This window comes from Loxodonta africana, chromosome 13 (assembly GCF_030014295.1).
Source record: "Loxodonta africana isolate mLoxAfr1 chromosome 13, mLoxAfr1.hap2, whole genome shotgun sequence".
Lineage (NCBI taxonomy): Eukaryota > Metazoa > Chordata > Mammalia > Proboscidea > Elephantidae > Loxodonta > Loxodonta africana.
In genome coordinates this window covers 10,343,770-10,369,807 of record NC_087354.1, presented here as the reverse complement: position 1 = coordinate 10,369,807, position 26,038 = coordinate 10,343,770, and the positions used below count along the sequence as shown (strand labels likewise).

At 41.6% G+C, this 26,038-nt stretch overlaps 1 protein-coding gene across 2 annotated transcripts; it reads left to right on the top strand.

The window, feature by feature from the left end:
* The first annotated feature begins 408 nt into the window (after nt 1–408).
* Nucleotides 409–25,809, top strand: MPHOSPH10 (M-phase phosphoprotein 10). 2 transcript variants are annotated; one of them, XM_003420612.4, is made up of 11 exons: nt 409–563; nt 2,148–2,826; nt 3,402–3,547; nt 4,450–4,621; nt 16,158–16,299; nt 17,345–17,412; nt 18,315–18,452; nt 21,026–21,136; nt 23,755–23,862; nt 24,883–25,113; nt 25,574–25,809. In XM_003420612.4, exons 1-11 carry the CDS (start codon nt 475–477, stop codon nt 25,721–25,723), a joined length of 2,034 nt encoding a protein of 677 aa, XP_003420660.2. In that variant the 5' UTR covers nt 409–474; the 3' UTR covers nt 25,724–25,809. The 2 variants fall into 2 exon arrangements, with proteins under 2 accessions (XP_003420660.2, XP_023395415.2); XM_023539647.2 differs by having other exon boundaries at nt 413–563; nt 21,029–21,136.
* The last annotated feature ends 229 nt before the right edge of the window (nt 25,810–26,038 follow it).

The following is a 26,038-nucleotide window of genomic DNA, read 5'->3' as shown; positions in this document are numbered from 1 at the left end:
GGCCGAAGGGCAGGGCAGACGCGCTGAGCGGGTGTGGCGAGGGGCGCTGCGAACGCGCTCCGTCCGGCGGTCGGCTTTTCTACGCAACGTTATCAAAGGCACCTACATACACGTGGGGCGGCCGTGAGTCGGAATGGGATGCCGGGCAGCCAACGGCAAAAAACACTTGCATCTAAAACGGAAACTTAACGCGAGGACGCGTCACCTCTGTGGCCCCTCAGGAAAGCAAACAAAGTTTGGAGAGGTCAGTGACCGTGGCCGACCAGTCGCTATGGCCGCTTTCCCACTCCGCCTCTGCGCGAACCCAGTGAAAATCCTCTGGCTACGACTGGCTCTGGGTGGGGGAGTGCGGAACCCGCGCACGGCGGAACCTTGGTCTCTTGGTTCTAGGTTCCACACGCGCAGCTTTGCAGCGGCGTTTCCGGCGGCTCTCTTCCGTGACATGCGGCGCGGCGTTGAGAGCTGCTGAGGGCGATGGCGCCTCGGGTCTGGCGTCGACGGGCCCTGAAGCGGTGTCTGAGAGAAGTCAGTAGAGCCACCGACCAGCCAGAGTGCTTCCTCACGTAAGTGCGCAAAGCCGGAGCTCGGGTTGCGGCCCAGGCGTCACGTGGGCGCGAGCGAGTTCTGGCGTACGGGGGAAGTAAGAGACAATGTAGATCACTTCCCCCCAAATTTCAGATAAAACCTACGCCCCCTAAACTAGCAAATTTTTAGAAAATTGTTAAAAGCTTTACAGTGCAGATCCTCCGGTGGTGAGCTGACGTGTTAGCGCCCGGAGACCTCCCCTGCCCCCGTACCTCCGCCTCCGTACGCGCTGGCTGCGTTTTCCTCACACTCCTCCGCAAGGACCGGGTGCTTACCCGTCATCATACTTCATCGAAAGTGGTAGCTTGTCGGCTGTCTAGCCATCCCCACAGCTGAACTTCTTGAGATTTGGAATGTCTTTCATCTCTCTTCCAAGCGCAGGCTTTCTGTAGGTGTTTTGTTGAAGGACTGCCCATACAATCTATGAAATTATGTTTCCCAGATATTTCAAACTCCAAACCTCTCCCTTGAGCTCCGTACTCAGAGCAGCTACAGCCACACACTCAGCGTCTTGAACTCAGTATGTCCGAAATAGAAAGGTCGGTCCTCTTCACCCTTTCCTCACCTGAAAGGCCTTATCCGGATTCCACCATCCCAGCCTTCCTTGTCTCAGCTAGTGCACCTCGATCCTTACGGTTGCTCAAGCAAACAGCTAGGCTCCTTCCTCGATGTCTTTTTTTTTTTTTTTTTAATTTCGCATCTAATTTGTTAGTAAATCCTGTCAGTTGTATCTTCAAACTTTATTTTGGGTCTGACTGTTTCTAACCATCTCTACTGCTCTAACCTGGCACAAGCCACCCTCATCCCTTGCCTGGACCACTGTATCAACCTCCTAGTCTTCCTACCTTCAGTCTTTTTTTCTCTGTAGTCTACCTTTCCTCAGTGTAAATCCTACCTTTTTTTTTTTTTTTTTTTGCTCTGCTTAATAACATCTCATTACATTAAAATAGCAAACTGATACCTCTGTGTGATTTGGCTCCCACCTGCCTTCCCAGCCTCAATTGCTACTTCCTTCACATTGCAACCATGCCAGCCTTTATGTCCCTCAAATTCACCAAGTTCTTTCCTTCTCAAGGCGTTTGTTCTTGCTTTTTTTCTCTCCCTGAAATACGCGTTTCCAGACTTTGCAAGGCTGTTTTTTCACCTAAAGATAGCAGCTCAGATATCACCTCAGAGACGCCTTACCTCATCGCTCTAGCCAAAGGCAATGTTGACCATTGACTGACTGAACAAAGGGAGGGATAGTATGTAAAGTAGCAGAGTCAAGAATTTAAGGCTAAAAACTCACTGTGTATCTCCTGGCAAATAGGCCTGTAACGGTGTTCCTGCTGAAAATCTATACAGCAGATTCGCAGACAGTTCATCGATAGTTTCTGTGTATCAGCGTGGCTCGTCAGCAAGACAATGTTCTTAGAGATCAGAATTTACACTTACAATAACATTCAAATTTGACTTTGCACGAGAACTAGGCCTTCTTAAAAAAAACTAGTTGTAATTCAGAGTCCTGTGAAGATATTACCTGTAATTGTCGATCTCATTTAACTTTGTCTTTTTCTTACCAGGGTTCAAGATGGACTGGCATCCAACTTTATCTATTTAACAAAAGCACTTTATGACTTCCATAAAACACTAGAGGATGGTCATATCCGTGGGAGTCCTTTAAAAAAGCTGGTAATCAGCAATTTTGATGATGAGCAGATTTGGCAACAACTGGAATTGCAGAATGAACCGATTTTACGGTACTTCCAGAGCGCAGTCAGCAAGACAGTTAAAGACGAGAATATCAGTCTTCTCCCAGAGACTGAAGAGCAGGACTGTGAGGAGGATGGCTTAGAGGTGGAGGCTGGTGGACAGGAGGACCCAGGACAAGACTTGGAGGAGGGAGAAGGGTCAGATCTGAGTGGGGATGATCTTAAAGGACCTGAGAGCAGGAAACATCTGAGCAAATTCGAGCTGAGGAAAAGCCCAGATTTGAGCGATGAGGATTCCGACCGTGACTTTGATATTAGCAAATTGGAACAGCAGAGCAAGGTGCAAAATAAAGTGCCTAGGAAACCAAGAGAAAAGTCCGTAGTAGATGATAAATTTTTCAAGCTATCTGAAATGGAGACCTTTTTAGAAAACATAGAAAAAGAAGAGGAACAAAAAGTTGGTGAGGAGGAGGAGGAAGATATTGATTTTTTTGAAGATATTGATTCCGACGAAGAAGAGGGAGGACTATTTGGAAGTCAGAAACTTAAGGTAAAGTTTTGGGAGGGCAGAGGAAAGAGTATTTCATTCTTTCAAAATTAGATTTTTGTCTTATTCTCCAGGATACTTTTAAAGCAGCCCAAAATTCACCAGAGTGTAAGTGAAATATTTAGATAAATTGAAAAAAAAAAAAGAGTGGAAAAATTAAACTGAAGGTATTTTATTACCATAAAATGCTTCTCTTATTATGTAGCTTAAGAGCTATAACCACACAGCAGATATTCAGAATTTCCCCTCAAACATACCTGTTGATCAAGCAAAAGAAGGCATTTATATAATTTAGTCAGGGCTGTTTTAGAAATTTTTGTAGTTAGAAGATTTAAGGATGGGATGTGATTGTCTTATCAACTGTAAATGAATCTATATCTCCATTTGGTATGTTGTGTTCCACTTATTTTTGTGGTTTCATTGCACTGTTACTAGTTGCCAATTTTCTGCAATAACTGTTTTTGGCTTAAAATAAGAGAGCAATGTAAACATACAATATGTATACATACATACAACGCACATTTTAAATGTATTTTCCTGTTCTTAATTAAAATTTCTATAAATCTTTTTTGTTTTAGTCAGGCAAAAGTTCTAGAAACCTGAAATACAAAGATTTCTTTGATCCAGTTGAAACTGATGGAGATGTACCAAATGATCATGATGAGCTGGATTCAAATGAAGAAGAACAAATTGCTGAAGAAGAAGAAGAAAGCATTATTGAAACGTGAGTATTTTGAGTCATTGTTTACATTGTAGGCTGGAGCAATCTAGCCATGCCATTTAGGTGTACTCAGTTGTCAAATATGTTTGTCTTAAGAAGATGGAATAGTCTCAAGATGGCCAGAATACCATCTGAGATACTCCACTGGTTTCACCCCTTTGGAACGAGGGAGAATGAAAAAGACTAAAGATACAAGAGAAAGATAGTCCAAAAGGCTAATGGACCACATATACCACAGTCTCCACCAGGTGGAGTCCAGTACAACTAGATGCTGCTCGGCTGCCACCACTGACTACACTGACAGGGATCACAAATAGAGGGTCCCGGACAGAGCTGGAGAAAAATGTAGAACAAAATTCTAACTAACAAAAAAAGAGTGGACTTACTGGCCTGACAGAGACTGGAGAAGCCCCGAGAGTATGGCCCACACACACGCTTTTAGCTCAGTAACGAAGCCACTACCAAGGTTCAGTCTTCAGCTAAAGATTAGACAGGCCCATAAAACAAAATGAGACTAAAGGGGCACATCAGCCCAGGGGCAAGGATTAGAAGGCAGGAGGGAACAGGAAAACCAGTAATTAGGGAACCCAAGGTCGAGAAGGGAGAGTATTGACATGTTGTGGGGTTGTTAACCAGTCACAAAACAATATGTATAGTAACTGTTTAACGAGAAACTAGTTCGTTCTGTAAACCTTTGTCTGAAGTACAATCGGAAAAAAAAGATGGCCAGAATAAAGTCACTCAGTTAATTAAATGATTTTGGAATTCTGAAACTTGTCCAGTGTTTGGTTGCATTAAGTGTACAAAAGAAGAAGTTTTATTACTAGAAAATTGGTTTCATTTTTGTTTTCTTAATGAAAACTAATGTGTTTCTTTCCCTAAGTTGTTTTTTTTTTATGTTGTAGGGATGAAGATAGTGACCTTGAAGAAAGTGAAGACAGTAAACAACGTAAAGAGGGTTTGAAAAGAGTGACCTTTGCTTTGCCAAATGATGAAGAAACTGAAGATACAAATGTCTTAAATATAAAGAAAGACTCTGATGAAGTTAAGTCATCTTTTGAAAAAAGGCAGGAAAAGGTAACTGTTAAGAATTTATGGAATATTTTATATGTTTAACACGGTTGTGGTAAAGACTCATAGACTACTAACTCACCTATCCTATCTTTTTTGGTGGAACTGCTAACTACATTTTTAAAAAACTGCAAAAAGCCTTGCTGCTCTCTAAAAGCACAATGTGTAGGGATGCCTATGTGAAAAGCAGCTAATTTCCAAAAATCAGTGCCTCTCTTTCCCAGCCTATGGCTTTCAGTTTGGGTCCTACATATAAAAGCTCTGTTATGTTGTCTCTGGGGTCCTGATACCTGTGGCATGTCTTCTGATTATCTGTCCTGTGAGCCTCTCCTGTGTCTGTATCAGCGTCTCTGGAAGGTATTGCCTGTCTCTTGAGGTTTTCTGCAGATTACTTTTGTGGGTGCCACATAGCGTGAATTTTGATTCATATGATCTCAAACACATCTTCAAAAGCTGATAAAATTTTCCTCTCCCACTTTTTAAAATACAGGCGTACCTTGTTTTATTGTTATTGTGCTTTGAAGGTACTGGATTTTATACAAATTGAAGGTTTGTGGCAACCCTGCATCAAGCAAGCCTACCAGTGCCATTTTTTACAACAGCATGTGCTCACTTCGTATCTTCCACATTTTAGTAATTCTCAAAATATTTCAAACTTGTTCATTATTACTATATTTGTTACAGTGATTTGTGATTGCTAACTTTTGGTGTTAAAATTGTCTTGTGGTGCCACGAACCACACCCATATGATATGGTAAACATAATTGATAAGATGTCGTGTCTGTTCTGACTGCTCCACTAGCTGGCCATTCCTCTGTCTCTCTCCCTCTCTCAGGCCTACCTATTCCCTGAGGCAAGACAATATTGAAACTAGGCCAATTAATAACCCTGCAATGGCCTCTAAGTGTTCACACGAAAGGAAGACTCACACATCTCTCACTTTAAATCAGAAACCAGAAATGATTAAGTTTAGTGACGAAGGCATATCGAAAGTTGAGATGGGCTGAAAGCTAGGCTACTTGCACTGAACAGTTAACTAAGCTGTGAATGCAAAAGAAAAGTTTTTAAAGGAAATTAAAAAAATTTTTAAATGAACACACAGGTGATAAAGTGCGTGCAACAGCCTTATTGCTAATATGGAGAAAGTTTTAGCGGTGTGGATAGAAGATTAAACCAGTCACAGCGTTCCCTTAGGCCAAAGCCTAATCCAGAGCAAGGTCCTAATCCCCTTCGATGCTGTGAAGACTGAGAGGTGACAGAGCTGCAGAAGAAAACTTGGAAGCTAGCAGAGGTTGGCTCACGGGATTTAAGAGAAGAAGCCGTCTCCGTAACATAAAAGGGCAAGGTGAAGCAGCAAGTGTTGTAGGAACTGCAGCAAGTTATCCAAAAGATCAAAAAAAAAAAAGAAGACGTAGCTGAGATAATTGATGAAGATGGCTACAGTAAACGGATCTTTTTATTTAGTGATTTAGTTATTGTATTTTAGGTGAAAGCTTACAGAGTGAACTAGCCTCTCATTAAATAATTAGTACACATATTGTTTAGTGGCATTGGTTGCCAACCCCGTGACACGTTAGTACTTTTCTCGACCTTGGGTTCCCTGTTACCAGCTTGCCCCCGTCATCTAGTCCTTGCGCCTGGGCTGGTGTGCCCATTTAGTCTCATGTTGTTTTATGGGCCTGTCTAATCTTTGGCTGAAAGGTGGACTTGAGAAGTGACTTCATTACTGAGCTAAAAAGTTGTCTGGGGTCCATACTCTCGTGGTTTTTCCAGTCCCTGTCAGACCAGTAAGTCTGGTCTTTTTTTCTTCGTGAGTTAGAATTTTGTTCTTTGTTTTTCTCCAGCACTGTCTGGGACACTCTATCATGACCCTTGTGAGAGCAGTCAGTGGTGGCAGCTGGGCACCACCTAGATGTGCTAGACTCAGTTTGGTGGAGGCTGTAGCATTTGTGGTCCATTAATCATTTGGACTAATCTTTCCCTTGGTCTTTTGTTTTCTTCAGTCTCCCTTGCTACAGACTGAGACCAGTGGAGCATCTTAGATGGCCACTCACAAGCTTTTAAGACCCCAGATGCTACTTACCAAAGCAAAATGTAGAACATTTTCTTTCTAAACTATGTTATGCCAATTAAGCTAGCTGTTTGCTGAGACCATAGTCCCTGTGGTTCTCAGCCCAATAATTTGGACCCTCAGGGACTTTAGATATGTCTATGGAGCTTCCATGACCTTGCCTTGGTCAAGTGGTGGTGGCTTCCCCAGTATTGTGCACTGTCTTACCCTTCACCAAAGTTACCACTTATGTATTTAGTTTTTGTTCATCCCCACCTCTCTTCTTCCTCATGACCATCAGATTGTTTGTTTTTGTGCGTAAGCCTTTTCATGAGTTTTTTTAGTAGTGGCCTCATACAATATTTGTCCTTCTGTGATTGATTTATTTCACTAAACATAATGCTACCCAGGTTCATCCATGTTGTGAGATGCTTCACAGTTCATTATTCTTTATTGTTGCATGGTATTCCATTGTGTGTACCTACCATAGTTTGTTTATCCATTCATCTGTTGATGGGCATCTAGGTTATCTCCATCTTTTGGCTATTGTGAACAGTGCTGCGATGAACATGGGAGTGCATATGTCTATTTCTGTGTTGGCTCTTATTTCTCTAGGATATATTCCTAGCAGTGGGATTGCTGGGTCATATGGTATTTCTATTTCTAGCTTTTTAAGGAAGTGCCATATCATTTTCCATAATGATTGTACCATTTTACATTCCCACTGCCAGTGCATAACAGTTCCAATCTCAGAAACAAATCATCACCTTCATATGGAAGGGGAAGAGGCCCCAAATAAGTAAAGCATTACTGAAAAAGAAGAACAAAGTGGGAGGCCTCACGCTATCTAATTTTAGAACCTATTATACCGCAATAGTCGTCGAAACAGCCTGATACTGGTACAACAACAGATACATAGGCCAGTGGAACAGAATTGAGAATCCAGACGTAAATCCATCCACATATGAGCAGCTGGTATTTGATGAAGGCCCAAAGTCAGTTAAACGGGGAAAAGACAGTCTCTTTAACAAATGGTGCTGGCCTAACAGATATCCATGCACAAAAAAAATGAAACGACCCATATCTCACACCATGCACAAAAACTAACTCAAAATGGATAAAAGACCTAAATATAAAATCTAAAACGATGACTTTGAGGGGTTCAAGAATTTAGGGGAGGAAGTAACTGAAGATGTAATGGAAATAACAAGAGAATGAGAATTAGAAGCAGAGCCTGAAGATGTGGCTGAATTGCTGCAATCTCATGATAAAACTTTAATGGATGAGGAGTTCCTTCTTGTGGATGAACAATGAAAGTGGTTTCTTGAGTGAAATCTACTCCTGGTGAAGATACTGTGAACTTTTTTTTTTTTTTTTATTGCATTTTAGATTGGTTAACAACTCCATGAAATGTCAGCACTCTCCTTTCTCAACCTTGAGTTCCCTATTCCCAGCTTTTCTGTCCCCTCCTGCCTTCTAGTCCTTGTCCCTGGGCTGGTATGCCCCTTTAGTCTCATTTTGTTTTACGGGCCTGTTAATCTTTGGCTGAAGGGTGAAGCTTGGGAGTGACTTCATTACTGAGCTATAAGGGTGTCCGTGGACAATACTGTCGGGGTTTCCCCAGTCTCTGTCTGGGACCCTCTATTGTGATCCCTGTCAGAGCAGTCAGTCATGGTAGCCAGGCACCATCAGTTGTACTGGACTCAGACCGGTGGAAGCTGTGGTAGGTGCAGTCAGTTAGTCCTTTGGACTAATCTTTCCCTTGTATCTTTAGTTTTCTTTATTCTTACTTGCTCCCAAAGGGGTGAGACCAGTGAAGTATCTTAGGTGGCTGCCCACAGGGTTTTAAAACCCCAGTTGCTACTCACTAAAGTAGAATGTAGAACATTTTCTTTATAAACTGATGTTACACCAATTGAGCTAGATGTTCCTCAAGACCATGGTCCCCGTGTGAATATTCTTGATATGACAACAAAGGATTTAAAATATTACATAAACTTTAGTTGATAAAGCAGTGGCAGGGTTTAAGAGGATTGACTTTAGTTTTGAAAGAAGCTCTCCTACGGCTATCAAATAAATAGGGCTGTAGTACGAGAAGCCGAAAAAGGAGGTGCAAACATGGCACACTAGACAGACACATCATGCTGTCCCTGTGCAGAAAAGACTAGAAAAACTATGTAAAACACATAGAAAAGTCAGCCCCGGAACCCTAAGCATCAAATGAAGACAGACTAGATCAAACACCGAGTGGAAGAAGAAATGAAGGTAAACAGAAGATGAGGAGAGATACGGCGTGCAAGTCTCTTACCAATTAACATGGCGCAGTGTCCATCTTGGAACACAGCCAGCAACAACTCCAGACAGAGTATGGGAAGGCAACTTGACTTAGCTCCCAGCAGGAGACAGAGCACCTACCCCATATGCCACCCCTCTTTCCCGCCAGCCCTGACCGTGCTGCCACAGCTAGAGTATCCCCAGCTTAGGCCCACCACCACACCATGACTGCACCTCTATTCCTGCCACTCGACCAACTGCTGAATGGAGGGAAGTGAGCCTATAACACTGCCCATCCAACACTGTTGCCTATCCGGTGAGGGGCTATGAACAGTCCTTTACCACTGGACCAACAACAGGAGGCAGTCAGCCCCTGTGTAGTCTGTCCTCAGCCACTGCACAAAACCAGTGAACAGTCAAGGAGACTCTCCCTGCCTGTTGCTGCCCTGCCCACCCAGACAAGGTAATGGGAGCTGTTGTGCCCTCAGACAAGCAAGTAGTAAAGTACTCCTGGCCTGCCTGCCTTGGCATATCAAAACATAATAAAGAAGCAGGACCAAACAAACACACACAGAATCAGTAAATACAGAAAATAATCTCAGTGTCCCAGAGACAGCAGACATTATCGAAACGTAAAGGAAGGTAACATGGCTCCAGTAGGTGACCAAAATTATCAGATGACGTTCTGGTAGAAGAAAAGGCATTGGAACTACCTCACATGGAATTCAAATAATTAGAAATTATACACTAATGGTGGCTAGGAATCTAAAAGATAAATAGCAAAATTTCAGCTGTGCATAACTGAAAATTATTAGGAGCGAATTTGAAACAGTGGAAGACAGAATCAATGATATTGAAGACAAATCTATTAACGCCACTTTGTATGAGAAAAAGTCAGAGAAAAGAATGAAGAAAACCTAAGAATGATGAGGGACACAATCTAGAGCAAAAATTTGTAGATGATCGGCCTCCCAAAATGGGGAGAAAGTGGAAACCATAGAGAAGATTGTTGAAAATTTATTGGCAGAAACCTTCCCAGATGTCATGAGAGATGAAAAGCTGGCCACTCAAGAAGCTAAACAAAATCCATATAGGATGGATCCAAAAGAAAGTCACCAAGTCATCATAATCAACACTTGCCAAAACCGAAGACAGAATCCTGAGAACAGCTCAAGTAGAATGAAAAGTCACTTGCACAGAGAAAGCAGTAAAACTAAATTCTGATTAATCGGCAAAAACTGTGCAGGCAAGAAGGCAATGGGATGACATAATATAGAACCTTGAAAGAAAAAAGCTACCAACCAAGAATAATATACCCTGTAAAAGCTCTTTCTCAAATACGATGGCAAAATTTGGACATTTCTAGATAAAAAGAAACTAAGAAAATTTGTAAAATGAGTCTGGACAGACAAGAAATGTTACAGGGGATCCTTTGCTTAGAGAATCAGTGACATCACACAACAGCTGGAGTCTAGGACTTGTGGCAGCATCAGCCAGATACCCAGCTAGGTAAAGAACTCTCAATAATATATAATAAAACAGCTAAAAGCTTGAAACAGGGAACCAGAGACGTCAATTCGTAATTGATGACAATGTCAAAACGATAAAAGGGGAATAAATGATGTAGGTGTACAACTTTCAAATGGAGGGGAAGTCAAGGTGATATCAACTAATAAAAGAATAGTTCAAACTCAGGAAGATATGGACGAAACAAAGACACACAATCAGTAGATACAGAAAATAATTTACCTCGGTGTCTCAGAGATAGCAAACAATATCAAAACATAAAAAAGCAGAACCACATGGCTCTCGTAAGTGACCAGAATAAACAATCAGATGACCTTCCGATAGAAGAAAAGGCCTTTATATGTGGAAGTCCCTTATATGAAATTCAAACGATTAGAAATCATACAAAAATAGGTAACCACAAAGAAAGCTTACAAACCTAATCATCAGAATAAAAAAGTTTCAGTAAACACAAGATGTATAATAATGAAAGAAAAGAAAATCCGCAAACAGAAGAAACATAGTACAGAAAAGTAAGAGGTACAAAAAAAAAAAAAAGTCAGCACCATAAAAAAAGGGCAGAACAATATGACAGCAATAAGCTCATACCTGTTGATGATCACACTTAGTGTAAATGGCTTCAATGAGCTTGTAAAAAAACAGGTGGCAAAATAGGTAAAAAAAAAAAAAAATGACCCATCAATATGATGTCTACAAGAGACACACCTTAGACACAAAGTTATGAATATATTTAAAAAACAAAGGGAAAAAATCAAGCAGACAGTAACCAAAAAAGGGCAGGAGTGGCAATACTAATCTCAGATAAGACCAACTTCAAGGTAAAATCAACCATAAGATGCAAGGACATAATGTAATGTTTAAAGGGACAACCCACCGAGAAGATATAACCTTAATAAATACCTACGTACCCAGTGATAGGGCACCAAAATACATAAAAAAAATGGTAACAGCAATGAAAAAAGAAATAAATAGTTCCACGATAGTAATAGGAGACGTCAGCACATCACTCTCGGTAATGAAAAGAACATCTAGAACAAAAGTCAACAAGGATACAGAAGATCTAAAGGCCAGAAATCAACCAACTTGACTTCATAGATGTATACAGAACACTCTACCCAACAGCAACAAAGTATACATTCTTTTCCAACACACATTGAACATTCTCCAGAATAGACCACATCTTAGGACACAAAGCAACCCTCATTAAAATCGAAAACATCAAAGTAATACAACACATTCTCTCCAATCACAATGCCATAAAATTAGAAACCAATAATGGGAAGAACAAGGAAAAACAATGAAATAGGTGGAAACTGACTGACACCTTGCTTAAAAGCAATTGGGTAATAGAAGAAATCAAAGAGGGAATAAAAAAATTCCTGTGATCATATGAGAATGAAAACACGACATACCAAAACCTTTGGAACACAGCAAACACAGTGCTCAGGGGTCAATTTATAGCAATAAATGCACACATCAAAAAGGAAGAATGGGCCAGAATGTAGTTAGCCCTACGACTGAAACAAATAGAACGAGAACAGCAAAAGAAGCCCACAGGCAACAGAAGAAAGGAAATAATGATTAGAGCAGAGATAAATGAAATAGAGAACAGAAGAATAATAGAATCAGCAAGTTGGTTTTTTTGACCAGACTGTTGGCCAAACTGAAAAAAGAGAAACAGGAGAGGAGGCAAATAACCCAAATTAGAAATGAGATTTGGGACATTACAACACACTCAACTGATATAAAAAGGATCATACCAGAATACTATGAAAAATTGTGCTCCAACAAATTTGAGAACCTAGAGAAATGGATAAATTTCTAGAAACATACTTATCTACCTAAACTAGCACAAACTGAGATAAAAAATTTGAACAGACCCATAACAAGAGAAGAGATTGAAGAGGTAATAAAAAAACTCCTCCCAGAAGCTCTTGGCCTGGATGGCGTCCCCTGAGAATTCTACCAACCATTCAGAGAAGAGGTCACACCAGTACTACTCAAGCTATTTCAGGGCATAGACATACTCCTAGATTCATTCTTTGAAGCCAGTGTAACCATGATACCAAAGCCAGGCAAAAACACCACAAAAAAAAGAAAATTTTAGACCAGTGTCTCATGAACGTAGATGCAAAAATTCTAAACAAAATTCTAGCCAATAGAACTCAGCATCATATCAAAAAAAATAATACACTATGACCAAGTAGGATTCATACCAAGTATGCAAGGATGGTTCAATATTAGAAAATCAATCGATGTAATCCACCACATAAATAGAACAAAAGGATAACATGATCATCTCAAAATGCAGAAAAGGCATTTGATAAAGTCGAACACCTGTTCCTGATAAAATAGGAATAGAAGGGAAATTCTTGAACGTAACAAAGGACATCTATACAAAACCAACAGCCAACATCATTCTCAACAGAGACTGTCTGCAAGCATTTGCAACACTCCTATTTAACATTGTGCTGGAAGTCCTAGCTAGAGCAACAAGGCAAGAAAAAGAAATAAAGGCCATTGCAATTGGAAAGAAAGTAGTAAAAGTATCCCTGTTCATAGATGATATGTTCCTATACATAGAGAACCCCAAAGATTCCACAATAAAAACTACAGGAACTAATAGATTGAGCAGAGTAGTAGGATATAAGATCAACATGCAAAAAATCAATTGGATTCCTATACATCAACAAAGAACTTTGAAAAGAAAATCAGGAAAACAATGCCATTTATGATAGCCCCTAGAAAGATAACATACTTAGGAATAAATCTAACCAAGGGCATGAAAGACTTATACAAAGAAAACTACAAAACGCTATTGTAAGAAACCAAAAGAGATCTACGGAAATGGAAAAACATACTATACTCATGGATAGGAAGGCTCAACATTGTGAAAATGTCAATACATCCCAAAGCAGTCTCAGGTATAATGCAATCCCGATCCCAATACCAACAGCACTCTAACCGGATGGAAAAACTAATCACCCAACTTTATATAGAGGCCCCAGATAAGCAAAGCATTGTTGAAGAAAAAGAACAAAGTAGGAGGCTTCACACTACCTGATCTCAGAGCCTGCTCTACAGTCAAGTTAGTCAAAACAACTTGGTACTGCTACAACAACAGACACATAAATCAGGGGAACAGAATTGAGAACCCTGATACAAATCCATCCAGCTATGGTCAGCTGATCTTTGACGAAGGACCAAAGTCCATTAAGTGGGGAAAAGACAGTCTTTTTTAACAAATGGTGCTGGCAAAACTGTAAAAAATGAAACAGGACCCATACCTCACACTGTACACAAAAACAAACTCAAAATGGATCAAAGGCTTAAATATAAAATGATAAAGATCACGGAAGGAAAAATAGGGACAATGCTAGGGGCCCTAATACATGGCATAAATTCAATACAAATCATAACTAACAATGCACAAACACCAGAAGATAAACTAGATAACTGGGAGCTTCTAAAAATTAAACACTGAATGCTCATCAAGAGACTTCACCAAGAGTAAAAAGAGAACCTACAGACTGGGAAAAAATGTTTGGTCACAACATACCCAACAAGGCTCTGTTCTCTAAAATCTACAGAGTACTTCAATACCTCAACAGCAAAAAGGCAAATAATGCGATTAAAAAATGGGCGAAGGATATGAGCAGATGCTTCACCAAAGAAGACATTTAGGCAGCTTACAGACTCATGAGGAAATGCTCGAGATAATTAACCATTAGAGAAATGCAAATCAAAACTACGAGATACCATCTCACTCCAACGTTACTGGCACAAATGAAAAAAAAAAAAATGACAAATGTTAGGGAGATTGGAACTCTTACGCATTGCTGGTGGGAATGTAAATGGTACAACCGCTGTTTAAAGCAATACGGTACCTCCTTAAAAAGCCAGAAATAGAAATACCATATGATCTAACAATCCTACTTCTAGGAATATATCCTCGAGAAAAAAGAGCTGTCACACAAATAGACACCCATGTTCACTGCAGTGTTATTCACAGTAACAAAAAGATAGAAACAACCTAGGTGCACGTCAGCAGATGAATGGGTAAACAAATTATGGTACATGCACACAATGGAGTACTACGCAACAATATTGAACAATGATGAACCCAAGAGACACCTCAGAACACGGGTGAACCTGGAGGACATTGTGCTGTATAAAGTAAGTCAATCACAAAGAGACAAATATCGCATGTGACCACTACTGTAAAAACTCAAGAAAAGGTTTACACACAGAAAAAAAAAATCTCAGTGGTTAGGAAGGAGAGGAAGGGTGCAGAAGGGAAATCACTAAATAGACAGTAGGAAAATCTTAACTTTGGTGAAAGGAAAGACAACACACAATGTAGGGGAAGTCACCACAACCTGACCAAGGCAAAGTCATAGAAGCTTCCTAGACACATCGAAACACCTTAAGGGATCAAGTTACTGGGGCTGAGGACCATGGTCTTGGGGGACATCGAGGTCAGTTGGCATAACATAGTTCATAAAGAAAGTGCTCTAGATCCTACTTAGGGTGAGCAGCGTCTGGGGTCTTAAAATCACATTCAGAGAAAAGGGGAGTGAAGAAAACCAAAGATGCAAGGAACGTATCAGTCCAAAGGATTAATGGACCACATGAACCACAGCCTCCGTCACCTGAGCCCAGAACTAGATGGTGCCCTGCTATCATCACCCACCGCTCTGACAGGGATCACAATAGAGGCTTTTGGGAAGAGGGGGAGAAAAATGTAGAACAAAATTGAAATTCACAGAAAAAAGACCAGACTTACTGGCCTGACAGAGTCTGGAGAAAGCCTTGAGACTATGGCCCCTGGATACCCTGCTAACTCAGAACTGAAGCCACTCCCAAAACCTGAGTTTCAGCCAAAGATTAGACAGCCTATAAAACAAGCAATAACACTTGTGAGGACCATGCTACTTAGTTCAGTCAAGTATACAAGACCACATGGGCAACACTGCCCAGAAGCAGAGATGAGAAGGCAGAAAGGGACAGGAAACCTGGGCGAATGGACATGGGTAATCCAGGGTATAAAGGGAAAGAGGGAGAGTGCAGATACATTGAGGGGATTGTAACCAGTGTCACAAAACAATCTGTGTGTACATTTTTGAATGAGAAACTAATTTGCGCTGTAAACTTTCGTCTAAAGCACAATTTAAAAAAAAAAAAATGCCATCAGACAGCATCACATGATAGAGAAATCCTTCATGAAAGGAAGACTCAGTCGATGTGGCAAACCTCATTGTCTTATTTTAAGAAATGGCCACAGCCAGCCCAACCTTCAGCAGCCACCACCCTGATCAGTCAGCAGCCATCAGCGTTGAGGCAAGACTTTCCACCAGCAAAAAGGTGACAACTCAGTGAAGGCTCAGGTGACGGTTAGCACCTTTTAGCAATAATGTATTTTTTAAGTAAGATATGTACATTTTTATGTACATGATTTTTTTAGACATAATGCCATTGCACACTTAATAGACTACGATGTAGTGTAAACATAGCTTTTATATGCACTGGGAAACCAAAAATTTGTGTGACTTGCTTTATCGCCGTATTCACTTTATTGCAGTAGCCTGGAACCAAATCGGTGGTATCTTCAAGGTATGCCTGTGGTCGTTGCTTTTACACAAGTTTGACGGAAATTCTGTTTCCTAAATGTGTAATAACTCTTTTCCTTAGATGAATGAAAAGATAGCAGCTTTAGAAAAAGAATTGTTGGAAAAAAAACCATGGCAGCTTCAAGGGGAAGTGACAGCACAGAAGAGACCGGAAAACAGCCTCCTAGAGGAGACCCTGCACTTTGACCACGCGGTCCGGATGGGTACGTGTGTTCCCTGCATCTCGGCAGGTGCTCGTTTCTGTGCTTTCTCTATGTTTTGTTTCATAGGAGGGTCGGGAGTGATGTTTCTTTTTCCCCAGCTTTTAATTTTAAAAGCTTGCAAACACACAGGAAATTAAAAAATAGTGCAGTGAACGTCTGTATGCCGTTCAGCTAGATTGACTAATTGTTCACATTTTGCCTCATTTGCTTTTTCCCCTTCATCTATATGTGTGTATGTGCACAACTTTTCCCTAATCATTTGAAGATAAGTTGCCTGTATCAGGACCCTTCACTTCTAAGTACTTTCACCTGTGTTTTCTAAGAATTAGGACGTTCTCATGCAGAACTGCAATACTGTTAACATACCCAAGATGTTTAACTTCCATATACTAATGACACCTGATGATTAGCCCATAATCAGTTTATTTACAAGGCTTGCCTGCTTTCTCTGTCCACTGATTACACTGTGAACTTCAGTCAGAAACCCTGGTCATCTAATCGAGTTCTTTCTTGTATTCATTAAGTCAGAATGAGTTTCCATTTTATTTCAGTGGAGGAGAGAATGGATAAAAGGGAGAGAGTCACCAGCTGCCTGAGTTAAAACTGTTAGCACTTACCACCACATATACTCTAGTTCAGAAACCCCGGTGGCATAGTGGTTAAGTGCTATGGCTGCTACCCAAAGGGTCAGCAGTTTGAATCCCCTAGGTGCTCCTTGGAAACTATGGGACAGTTCTACTCTGTCCTTTAGGGTCGCTATGAGTCGGAATCGACTCAGCAGCACTGGGTTTGTTTTTGTTTTTTTTTTTTGTACTCTAGTTCGTGGTTCTCAAACTTGATTGATTGTCAGAAGAGCTTGTGAAAATACAGATCGTTGTTTGCCTCTCCTCCCCTTCTGATGTGTAGGTCTGGGGTTAGACCCAATAGTTTGCACTTCTTACAGGTTCCCTGGTGTTACTGGTCCTGCTAGTCCTAGGAGCACTCTTTGAGAGCCACTGTTCTCGTTTATATTTACCTGAGTGTTCTGTGTTACTGTTTTCTTTAGCACCTGTGATCACAGAGGAAACTACCCTTCAACTAGAAGATATCATTAAGCAGAGGATAAGAGATCAGGTCAGGAAGAATTCAATTTAACTTAATTTAAAATACTCTGAAATTTTTTGAAATAATACAATATATCGGGAGTGGAAGTTCACAGAAGTTTTGTTTTTATCACTTTTCCATTTAAAAGCCTGCAGTCCAGACTAAGGCTATTCTCTGCTTGTGGTGAGGCTCTGCTCTTCACTAACAGCACAGGGCTGTGCTTGAGGAGAAACGTGGCCAGAGCCGTCATGTCTCCCTCACATCTTACTGACCTTTGGTACAGATGTGGTAGCTGATGTCTGACTTGACGTTGTCCCACATGGCCTGTTGGCGTAGACACGGTATTTGGTCTGACAGATGAAGTGTGTATTTTTTCAAATGCTAAAACCCTAATAAAGACTTTTGTCTAAGAATTGATCTTATGTTATAAACTTAGAATAAAGCTTAAGTATATGATATGTACAACAAGAAATGGCTTTATAATGTGCAATCTTTGCTTATGCTTCTGTATCTAAAATAGAAAGTATTTGAAGGGTGGGTACTACATGCAGGTATCTTGAAATTTTAAATAGAACAAGACAAACTCAAAGCTTGATTTTAAAATAAACCGTGATATTGAAATATAATGAAAAGTGATAACCAGGGAGAAAGACGCATTAAAAAAAAGTTTTAGCAGTACCCTTTTTGCTTTTCACAATGCCTATCGCTTGTAGGGGCGCTGTGAGTCGGAATTCACTTGACGGCAGCAGGTTTGGTTTTTGGTTTCTATACTTTGTGACTTCACTAGTTTCAGAAGTTAAAAATTACTTTCTTTGTGCTATAATCTGCTTACTCTGGAATGATAATAAATACTTGAGGAAAATTGTTGGATCAGTCTAGAAATAAATCGTAGATTTTAGAAGTTTATGTTCTGCTCACCCTTTCTATTCCAGGCTTGGGATGATGTAGTACGGAAAGAAAAACCCAAGGAGGATGTGTACGAATATAAAAAGCGCCTAACACTGGACCATGAGAAGAGTAAATTGAGCCTTGCTGAAATTTATGAACAGGAATACCTCAAACTCAACCAGGTAAGGAAGCCTCTAAGGGAAAGCTGTTATTAAAGGAAGAGAAGTGGAGGGCCAGCCTTCTCGGCACTGCCAAAGTTTATGGAATGGAAATCTTGTTGAGCTCTTTAGTCATCTCGTTTCCACCTGAGTCAGAGTGTGCTAGGATTAAAGGGGTTGTACTAGTCCCACAGGACCTGAGGAGTGGGCCGTTTTCCAATTAGACGTTGGCTACTTGATACTTCTTGGCTAGGTATTCACTTTCTAGCGATTAATACTGTAACTTTAAAATCATTTTTCAATGATACTTGTGAAGCTATTGATATATTTTGTAAAATTCCTGTGAATTCATTCTGATTTTTATATCTGGTATTTTTTTCTTAAATGAATTCTAAAACATGTGTTCTGATTAAAAAGCAGGACAAGATCATATTCCCTGTATGTGGCCAAGAAGTAATACTCGAATTATTTCTTTACATTTGATGTATTGAGAACGTGGTCAATATGTGCTTGAGGATGAGATGACATTTTTTTTCTGCCAAAGCCATTTAAGATTCCTATCAGATTTTGTTAATTAGTGCCAGTCAGGCAGCAACAGCCAACAGGGCCCTGTTGCTTCTTTGAAGTTGAAGAACTGGAGAGATTTGAGTTAACAGTCTTTCTGGCTGCCTTGCAACCCAAGGTGGTAGTTGAAGAGAGAAATGCACAGTGGCAGTCAATGCTTGTTAAACATCTTCTGGCTACTTTGAAAGGATTCTGTAAATATAGAAGGTGATTGGTAACCATGAAAGTTAAAAGTTAAATTAATTATGTAATGAGACAGCTTATACCAGCTTGGTAAATGTTACTTTTCTATCTTGGAAGTCAATGGCCAGTTCAAAAACTTTGGGTATGGGCCTATGAGTAGGATTCTAGCCTATTAGAAAATCTCTGGGCCCATCACAGTTTCAGCCTAAATGCCCTAGGCTAATCGTAGACCCATCCAGTTTTCCCTGGGAGTTACAGCCTGGGAGTGAGTGAGCAGTATTTCCCAAAGTTGGCTGCAAACTAGAGGTTATAAGTGAGGTGATGGTAGACAGCAGCCCTACCTATTATATTTAATGTATATTAGGAAAATCAAACGTGTGATTTCACAGTACTGTTACCTAGGAGGAGCCCTGGTGGCACAGTGGTTAAGAGCTCTTCTGCTAACCAAAAGGTCACCAGTTCAAATCTGCTAGCCACTCCTTAGAAACCCTATGGGGGAGTTCTACTCCGTCTTATAGGGTCGTTGTGAGTCGGGATTGACTCAAAGGCATCGGGTTTGTGTGTTTGTTTTTTTTTTTTTTTTAAGAGATTTCCTAGGAGAGGAGTTCCTGGGTGGTGCAACTGGTTAAACGCTCAACTACTAGCCAGAAGGTTGGTGGTTCGCATCCACCCAGAGGTGCCTCGGAAGGCAAGTTCGGCAATCTGCTTCCGAAAGGCCACGGATTGCCGGTGGAGTAGTTCTACTCTGCACACGTGGGGTTCCAAGATGGGAAATTACTCCACAGCATCCAACAACAACAGCATTACCTTGGATGGGGGCAGTGGTGGTTCAGTGGTGGAGCTCTCTTCCTCCCTGTGGGAGACCTGAGTTTGATTTCTGGCCTGTGCATTCAGGCACAGCCACCACCCATCTGTCATTGGAGGCTTGTGTGTTGCTATGAAGCTGAACAGGTTTCAGCAGAACTTCCAGACTAAGATGGACTAGCAAGAAAGGCCTGGCAACCTACTTCCAAAAATCAGCCAGTGAAAACCCTATGGATTGCAATAGCCCGAACCCATTGTGCCTGGGGTCGTCCTGAATCAGGGGCAGCTAATAGCAACATTACCTAGAGTGAGGCAAAAGGACACGTTCAGGATGAAAAAAAAAGTGAGTTCAACTAAAACAGCAAGTCACCAGTAGTAAGTAGTGCAGGACGTGGCTGGAAGGTAGGCCCTGAAGGCAGATGTTGGAAAACAGACCCGGATGCAGCTCTGGCATCATGATAATGGAGGCAAGGAGCCAGTCACTGCCTGTTCTTGTCTTTTTCATGTCTTAACTTTTTAAGAAACAATCTTAGCCTTTTAGAATAAGCATCTTGGACAGGGGTAAAGAGAATTATGAAATGCACCTTTTTTTCACTGCTAGAAAAAACCAAGCCTGTTGCCGTCGAGTTGATTCCAGCTCATAGTGCAATGAAAATTGCTGTCAAATTTTTCAGTGTGATTTAATCAGAGTGGTCTTAAATGAATTTGAATTAAAAGAAAAACAAGAATTCCTACAATCGAAATAGATATTTGAATAGTCTTACAAAGTACACTAATACCTTAGTTCTTGACAGGAGTAAATACCAAAGGAATTAAACTGTAAGTTCTGACTGGTAGAGGTTCCTGCTCCTCCAGAGGTGCACATGTTTCTTGGGTTGGTGCTGGCACCATCGTGGTTTGGCAATGATAATTTTGCTTTGGGAATGTTCTTTTGTACTGAAACCTTGGTCATGAGAAATCGGGGATCCCCTTGGTGGCCATTAGTGTTTTCTCCTATGATGTGTATTAACTTGCTCAGTCTGATATTGTTGAACTTATCTCCTAAGCAGAAAGCCACAGAAGAAGAAAATCCAGAGCACGTAGAAATTCAGAAGATGATGGACTCTCTCTTCTTAAAATTGGATGCTCTCTCACACTTTCACTTCATACCTAAACCTGTGAGTGTGTTAATATGTCCCATAACAGATGTGTACATAGAACAGGTGTGACCTTCAGACCTTTGAGCTTTTGTGGGCTCCCTCTACCAGGCCTCAGGTTACAGACCTGCAGTCGTTCCCTGTAAGTTAGAACCAGGGCCTCCTATGGGGTCCTGTGGTCATTCTCCTGCCTGCTGACCCGGCCTGATCTCCAGTGGGCCCTTCCAGGCCCTCCGCCTTAGCCAGCAGGCGTCTCATTTCACCCACTCTCTTTCCTTATTCAATCTGCTGCTGCATTGTCATTGTGAGGTAGGTTTGGGGATGTGTGTGGGTGTCTATACCTGCCATTTACTGAGTACCTGCGATGTGCCAGCCATTGTATATTAGGTCCTTACGTACATTAACTCTTACTCCACAACACACAGTGAGGCAGATGGTATTGCTTTCATTTTGCAGATGAGGAAACCAAGCCTTAGGAGGTTAGGGAGTCAGAACTAACTCTGGGCCCATACTCTGTCCACCACGTGGTGTTCCCTTGGCCAGGCCCAGACCTCTCAAATGCTCTTCTTCTTTGCCTTTTTGACCCCCACTGACTAGGCTCGGTTTTATCTACCCTTGGAGCTTCTTCTCCTGCTCCCCATCTCTGTAAGCCTGTAGAACATGGCTGTACCATTTTTCTGGTACTTGCGCACCTATTGCTGCTTGGGACCTCTTGCGTTATTGTCTCAAATGGGCTGCCACGAGATGAGGACTTGTCTAGAAATCAGGAAACCTGAGTCTGGTTCTGCCACTGTCTGGCTTTGTGATTCAGGGAAGTCACTTCACGTTTCTTCTGTGCAGCAGGTGAGGCGGGTCGGGTGGGAAAAGAGGTCAGCTCCAAGGCCAGTCCTTTCTGATTCTTTGGTGGGTAGATGATTTTTCTTGTGCAAGTTTTTTTTTTTTTTTTTTTAATTATTGTACTTTAGATGAAGGTTTGCAGAACAAACCAGCTTCTCGTTAAACAATTAGTATGTGTATTATTTTGTGATATTGGTTAACAACACCATGACATGTCAACACTCCCCTTTTCAACCTTGTATTCCCTATTACCAGCTTTCTTGTCCCCTCCTGGCTTCTTGTCCTTGCCCCTGGGCTGGTGTGCCCCTTCAGTCTCATTTTGTTTTATGGGCCTGCCTAGTCTTTGGATGAAGGGTGAACCTCAGGGGTGACTTCATTACTGAGCTAAAAGGGTGTCCGGGGGCCATACTCTCGGGGTTTATCTTGTGCGAGTATTTTGTCTTCGCAGACAGCAAGCTTTTTTTTTTTTGTCTCCTTTTTTGGTTTTAATTTTTCAACTGAGGTATAATTTACATGAGAGTAAGCTTTTGAAGGGAGGACTCATCTTTAGATTCACAGAGTGCCTAGCAGGAGGCTGTGTGAAATAGATAAAGAGTGGGATTTCTCAGCCTCACTTGGTCAGCAGATCTTAATTGTGAAAAACCAACTGATGTAACGGGCGTGAACCCTTTGGTAACTTCTGATGACACTCAGAATCAAACTGAGTCTCCTTCCCCATGGCTCACGAGGCGTGCGTGATCTGGCCCCTTCCCACCCTCTGGTCACATTGCCTGCTACCCTGCAGCCACTGTGACCATCTTCTGGCTCCTTCAGTATGCTGATGCCTCCCTTCCTTGTGGCCTTCTAGATGTGCGCCTCCCCTGACCCTTCCTTTGCATGGCTGGTTCCTTCTTACCTGTTCTTCTGGGACAGACTCTCCTTGGCCCTTTTTTTAAAGTCGCCAGCTGCAGCGCCCCCCCCCCCGCCACTACCTCCTACATCTCTGACCCTACTGTGCCACCTTCCTTCACAGCACCATAGCACATCGTTTTTCGTTAATTGTCCTGCTTTCCTCATCTGTTCAAGTCAGCACAAAATGTATTTGTTTTATTTACTGCTGTTTCACAACTGTGCTGCTCACACTAGCATGGAGCCTGACGTGGGGAAACTCTCAGACGTTCCTTGGAGTCTTGAAAATTGAGTGAGGAGTGAATGTATGTGTGCCTACTGGCTCCAATTGAAAAGCATTTCTTACTTTTTTCCTTTTGAGGAATGTAGGATTGCTGGAATAGGTTCCCCTTAGTGTTGCTTTTTGTCTATTCAGATTACTGCGCGAGCCATCCCCACAGACCCCATTGATGTGTCCTTCAGCCATCATTTCTTGTTTTTTGGACAGTCTTCGTTTTCTCCATGAATACAAATAGAATGGAGCACAACTGTTCCTAATACATAATTGAACAACTGTCCAGTGGAAGAAATGCTTACCTATGTGGCAGGTGGGATTAGTTTGGTAACAGATGAAACAACTGGTGCTTGAATATGGCTGTCACGTCATGCAGAAGGGCAGAGATAAGTGCTGTTGCAGTAGTTTTGAGACAGAGAAGACACTAAAATATCCAGGCCTTGGATGCCTGAGGCAACCTCTAGGTGCCACCAACATGGCTGTCGTTCCTGTAAGCAAAGACTTTTGATGTCAGCACCCCTGTCATTTTAAATAATCTCTGCAAAGTATTTTATACATTATACTTTAATAGGTTTACAATTCGAGTATTTTAAGGTAGGCCTAGTTCTGACTCCCTGTTAAATGTGTTGTTTCCTTCTAGCCTGCACCTGAGATCAAAGTTGTGTCGAACCTGCCGGCCATAACCATGGAGGAAGTAGCTCCAGTGAGCGTGAGCGACGCAGCTCTCCTGGCCCCCGAGGAAATCAAGGTAGGAAGCCAGTGTTAAAGCTGAGTATCTGTTTATACCCAGAGCTCTGTTCATTTCATATCATTTGTCTTGAATTTGTGGTTTTTATTGTAGTATATCTCAGTAGTTTCCTTTTAAGTATAATCAAACTAGTGTTATAATATTCAAATACCCGTGTCCCATTTTCATAGGATATGAGAACCAATTACATTATAAAAGCAGTCTTTATATATCCAAGTTACCAGAATCTGGTTATAATCCAATTTGAATAATAGCAGTGATGTTAGATTTAAAACAAGTTGCTTATATTCCATATATACTAGCAATATTTTAATATTAGCATTTTCCCCTTATTTTGTCCACTGAGTGTTTATCCATATGGAATCTGGTTCTAGAAAAGAGCATTGGGATATTGAAAGAAGTTGGATGGATGTACAAAACGCAGGTTGCTTGTGAGCATTTAAGGCCATGCTTTAGGTGGTAGTGATGGTTTCTGTCGGGGTCTCCTCTTCCTGGCTAGCTTACCAGCAGAGTCCTCTTGTACCCCTCCCCTCCCACCTCTCTGTCAGATCCTCTGCCCCTCAGTGCAGGCAACGGCCCTGGCAGGACAGGTTGGCAGCTGAGAGGGGAAAGAGAGCACCTTGGGCCTCACACTGGATAGATGTTTCACTTCCCCACCACTGTTCTGAGAAGCTCCATCAGCCCAGTGGCTGTTGTTAGCAGCTGGAAGCGAGGCCACCTCAGTGTGGCTGGAATCTGTGGAGGGTTTCCTTCTCTAGTTCAGCTGGCTAGCCCAGCTCTCCATGCTGCCCATAACTATGACAGTCTGTCAGAAGCTGCGTTCCAGGCTTAAAGAGCTGATCGTGGAAGCTCTTTTAAACAGGTGGGGCTTGCTCTGCGTGCCCTGACACTCACCTGTAGACTTGTAGCTTACCAGCTGCCTGCTGTGGAACATAGCTTTCGTTCTTCCTTTTGTTGCAGTTTCCTGAATTGATAATAGATTAAATTAACTAGTATGTGTTGTTGGCTATTTTTTAATAGGAAAAAAATAAAGCTGGAGATATAAAAACACCTGCTGAGAAAACAGCTACAGACAAGAAACGAGAACGAAGGAAAAAGAAATATCGAAAGCATTTGAAAATAAAGGAGAAGGAAAAGCGGAGAAAACTGCTAGAGAAGAGCCACCCAGACCAGGCAGGGAGATACACCAAAGCAGTGGCCTCAGAGAAATTAAAAAAGCTGACAAAGGCAGGCAGAACGTCGTTATTAAAGGTACGGAGGGAACGAGCACGGGAGAGAAGACAGGGCTCGGGGAGGGCTTGGTGGGTGGTGGGGGGGCATCTGCCTGGCCGGAGTGACAGCCTCGCCAAAGCAGACACGCTCCTCGCAGGAGTAAGGCACCTTGTTGGCTGGCTAGAATGTTCTGCTGCAAGTGGCCGTCAACTTTCTGAAGTGTTTAATGTAGACTCCTCATGATACCCTGGGTCCTGGCAGCATTGTTTCTCCTTAAATTATTTAAGAGCATTAGAAGCAGTACACGATGTTTGGGAACTGTCAGAGGGAAAAAGGCACACACCCCCTGGCGCCTCTGTGCTAACTGACCTAATTAATAATTTCTTCTGGTCTTTTCTCATGTTTATATTTTCATATGTTGTGTTATATTTTTGCATTTGGCTTTTTTTCACTTACAAGCACATTTTGTAGCATGAACATCTATTTCTGTTAATTGCAGGATGAAGGGAAAGACAAGGCCTTGAAGTCATCTCAAGCATTCTTTTCTAAATTACAAGATCAAGTAAAGATGCAAATCAATGATGCAAAGAAAACAGAAAAGAAAAAGAAGAAAACACAAGATATTTCTAGTCATAAATTAAAGCTGTGATATATTTTGAATATAATGTAAATATTAACATGTAAACTTTTGTCCTTTCGTTGTTCTGTTTTATAATAAAATTTGTGAGAACTTTTTGCATTGATAGCAGATATTTGTGAATTCCAGGGCTTAAGAAGAGAAGCTCTACACTGTATGTGGAAAGCCAGGTCTTGCTTTCTCTGGGTGTGAAGCGGGACCTCCATCCTGAGGCCCTACCTAGCACGGGGGCTCCATGTGCCACTCCTGCTGTGCTCCCCCCAGGATGCGGGGAAAGACCAGCTGTGCTTGTCGGTGGGCAAGAGGGGCCTGCAGGTTGAAGGGCAC

Coding starts and splice junctions, on each gene's coding strand:
- MPHOSPH10 (XM_003420612.4), top strand. CDS start 475: ATGGCGCCTCGGGTCTGGCGTCGACGGGCCCTGAAGCGGTGTCTGAGA. Junction 3,548..4,449: donor GAAGAAAGCATTATTGAAAC/GTGAGTATTTTG, acceptor TTTATGTTGTAG/GGATGAAGATAGTGACCTTG. Junction 4,622..16,157: donor TTGAAAAAAGGCAGGAAAAG/GTAACTGTTAAG, acceptor TCTTTTCCTTAG/ATGAATGAAAAGATAGCAGC.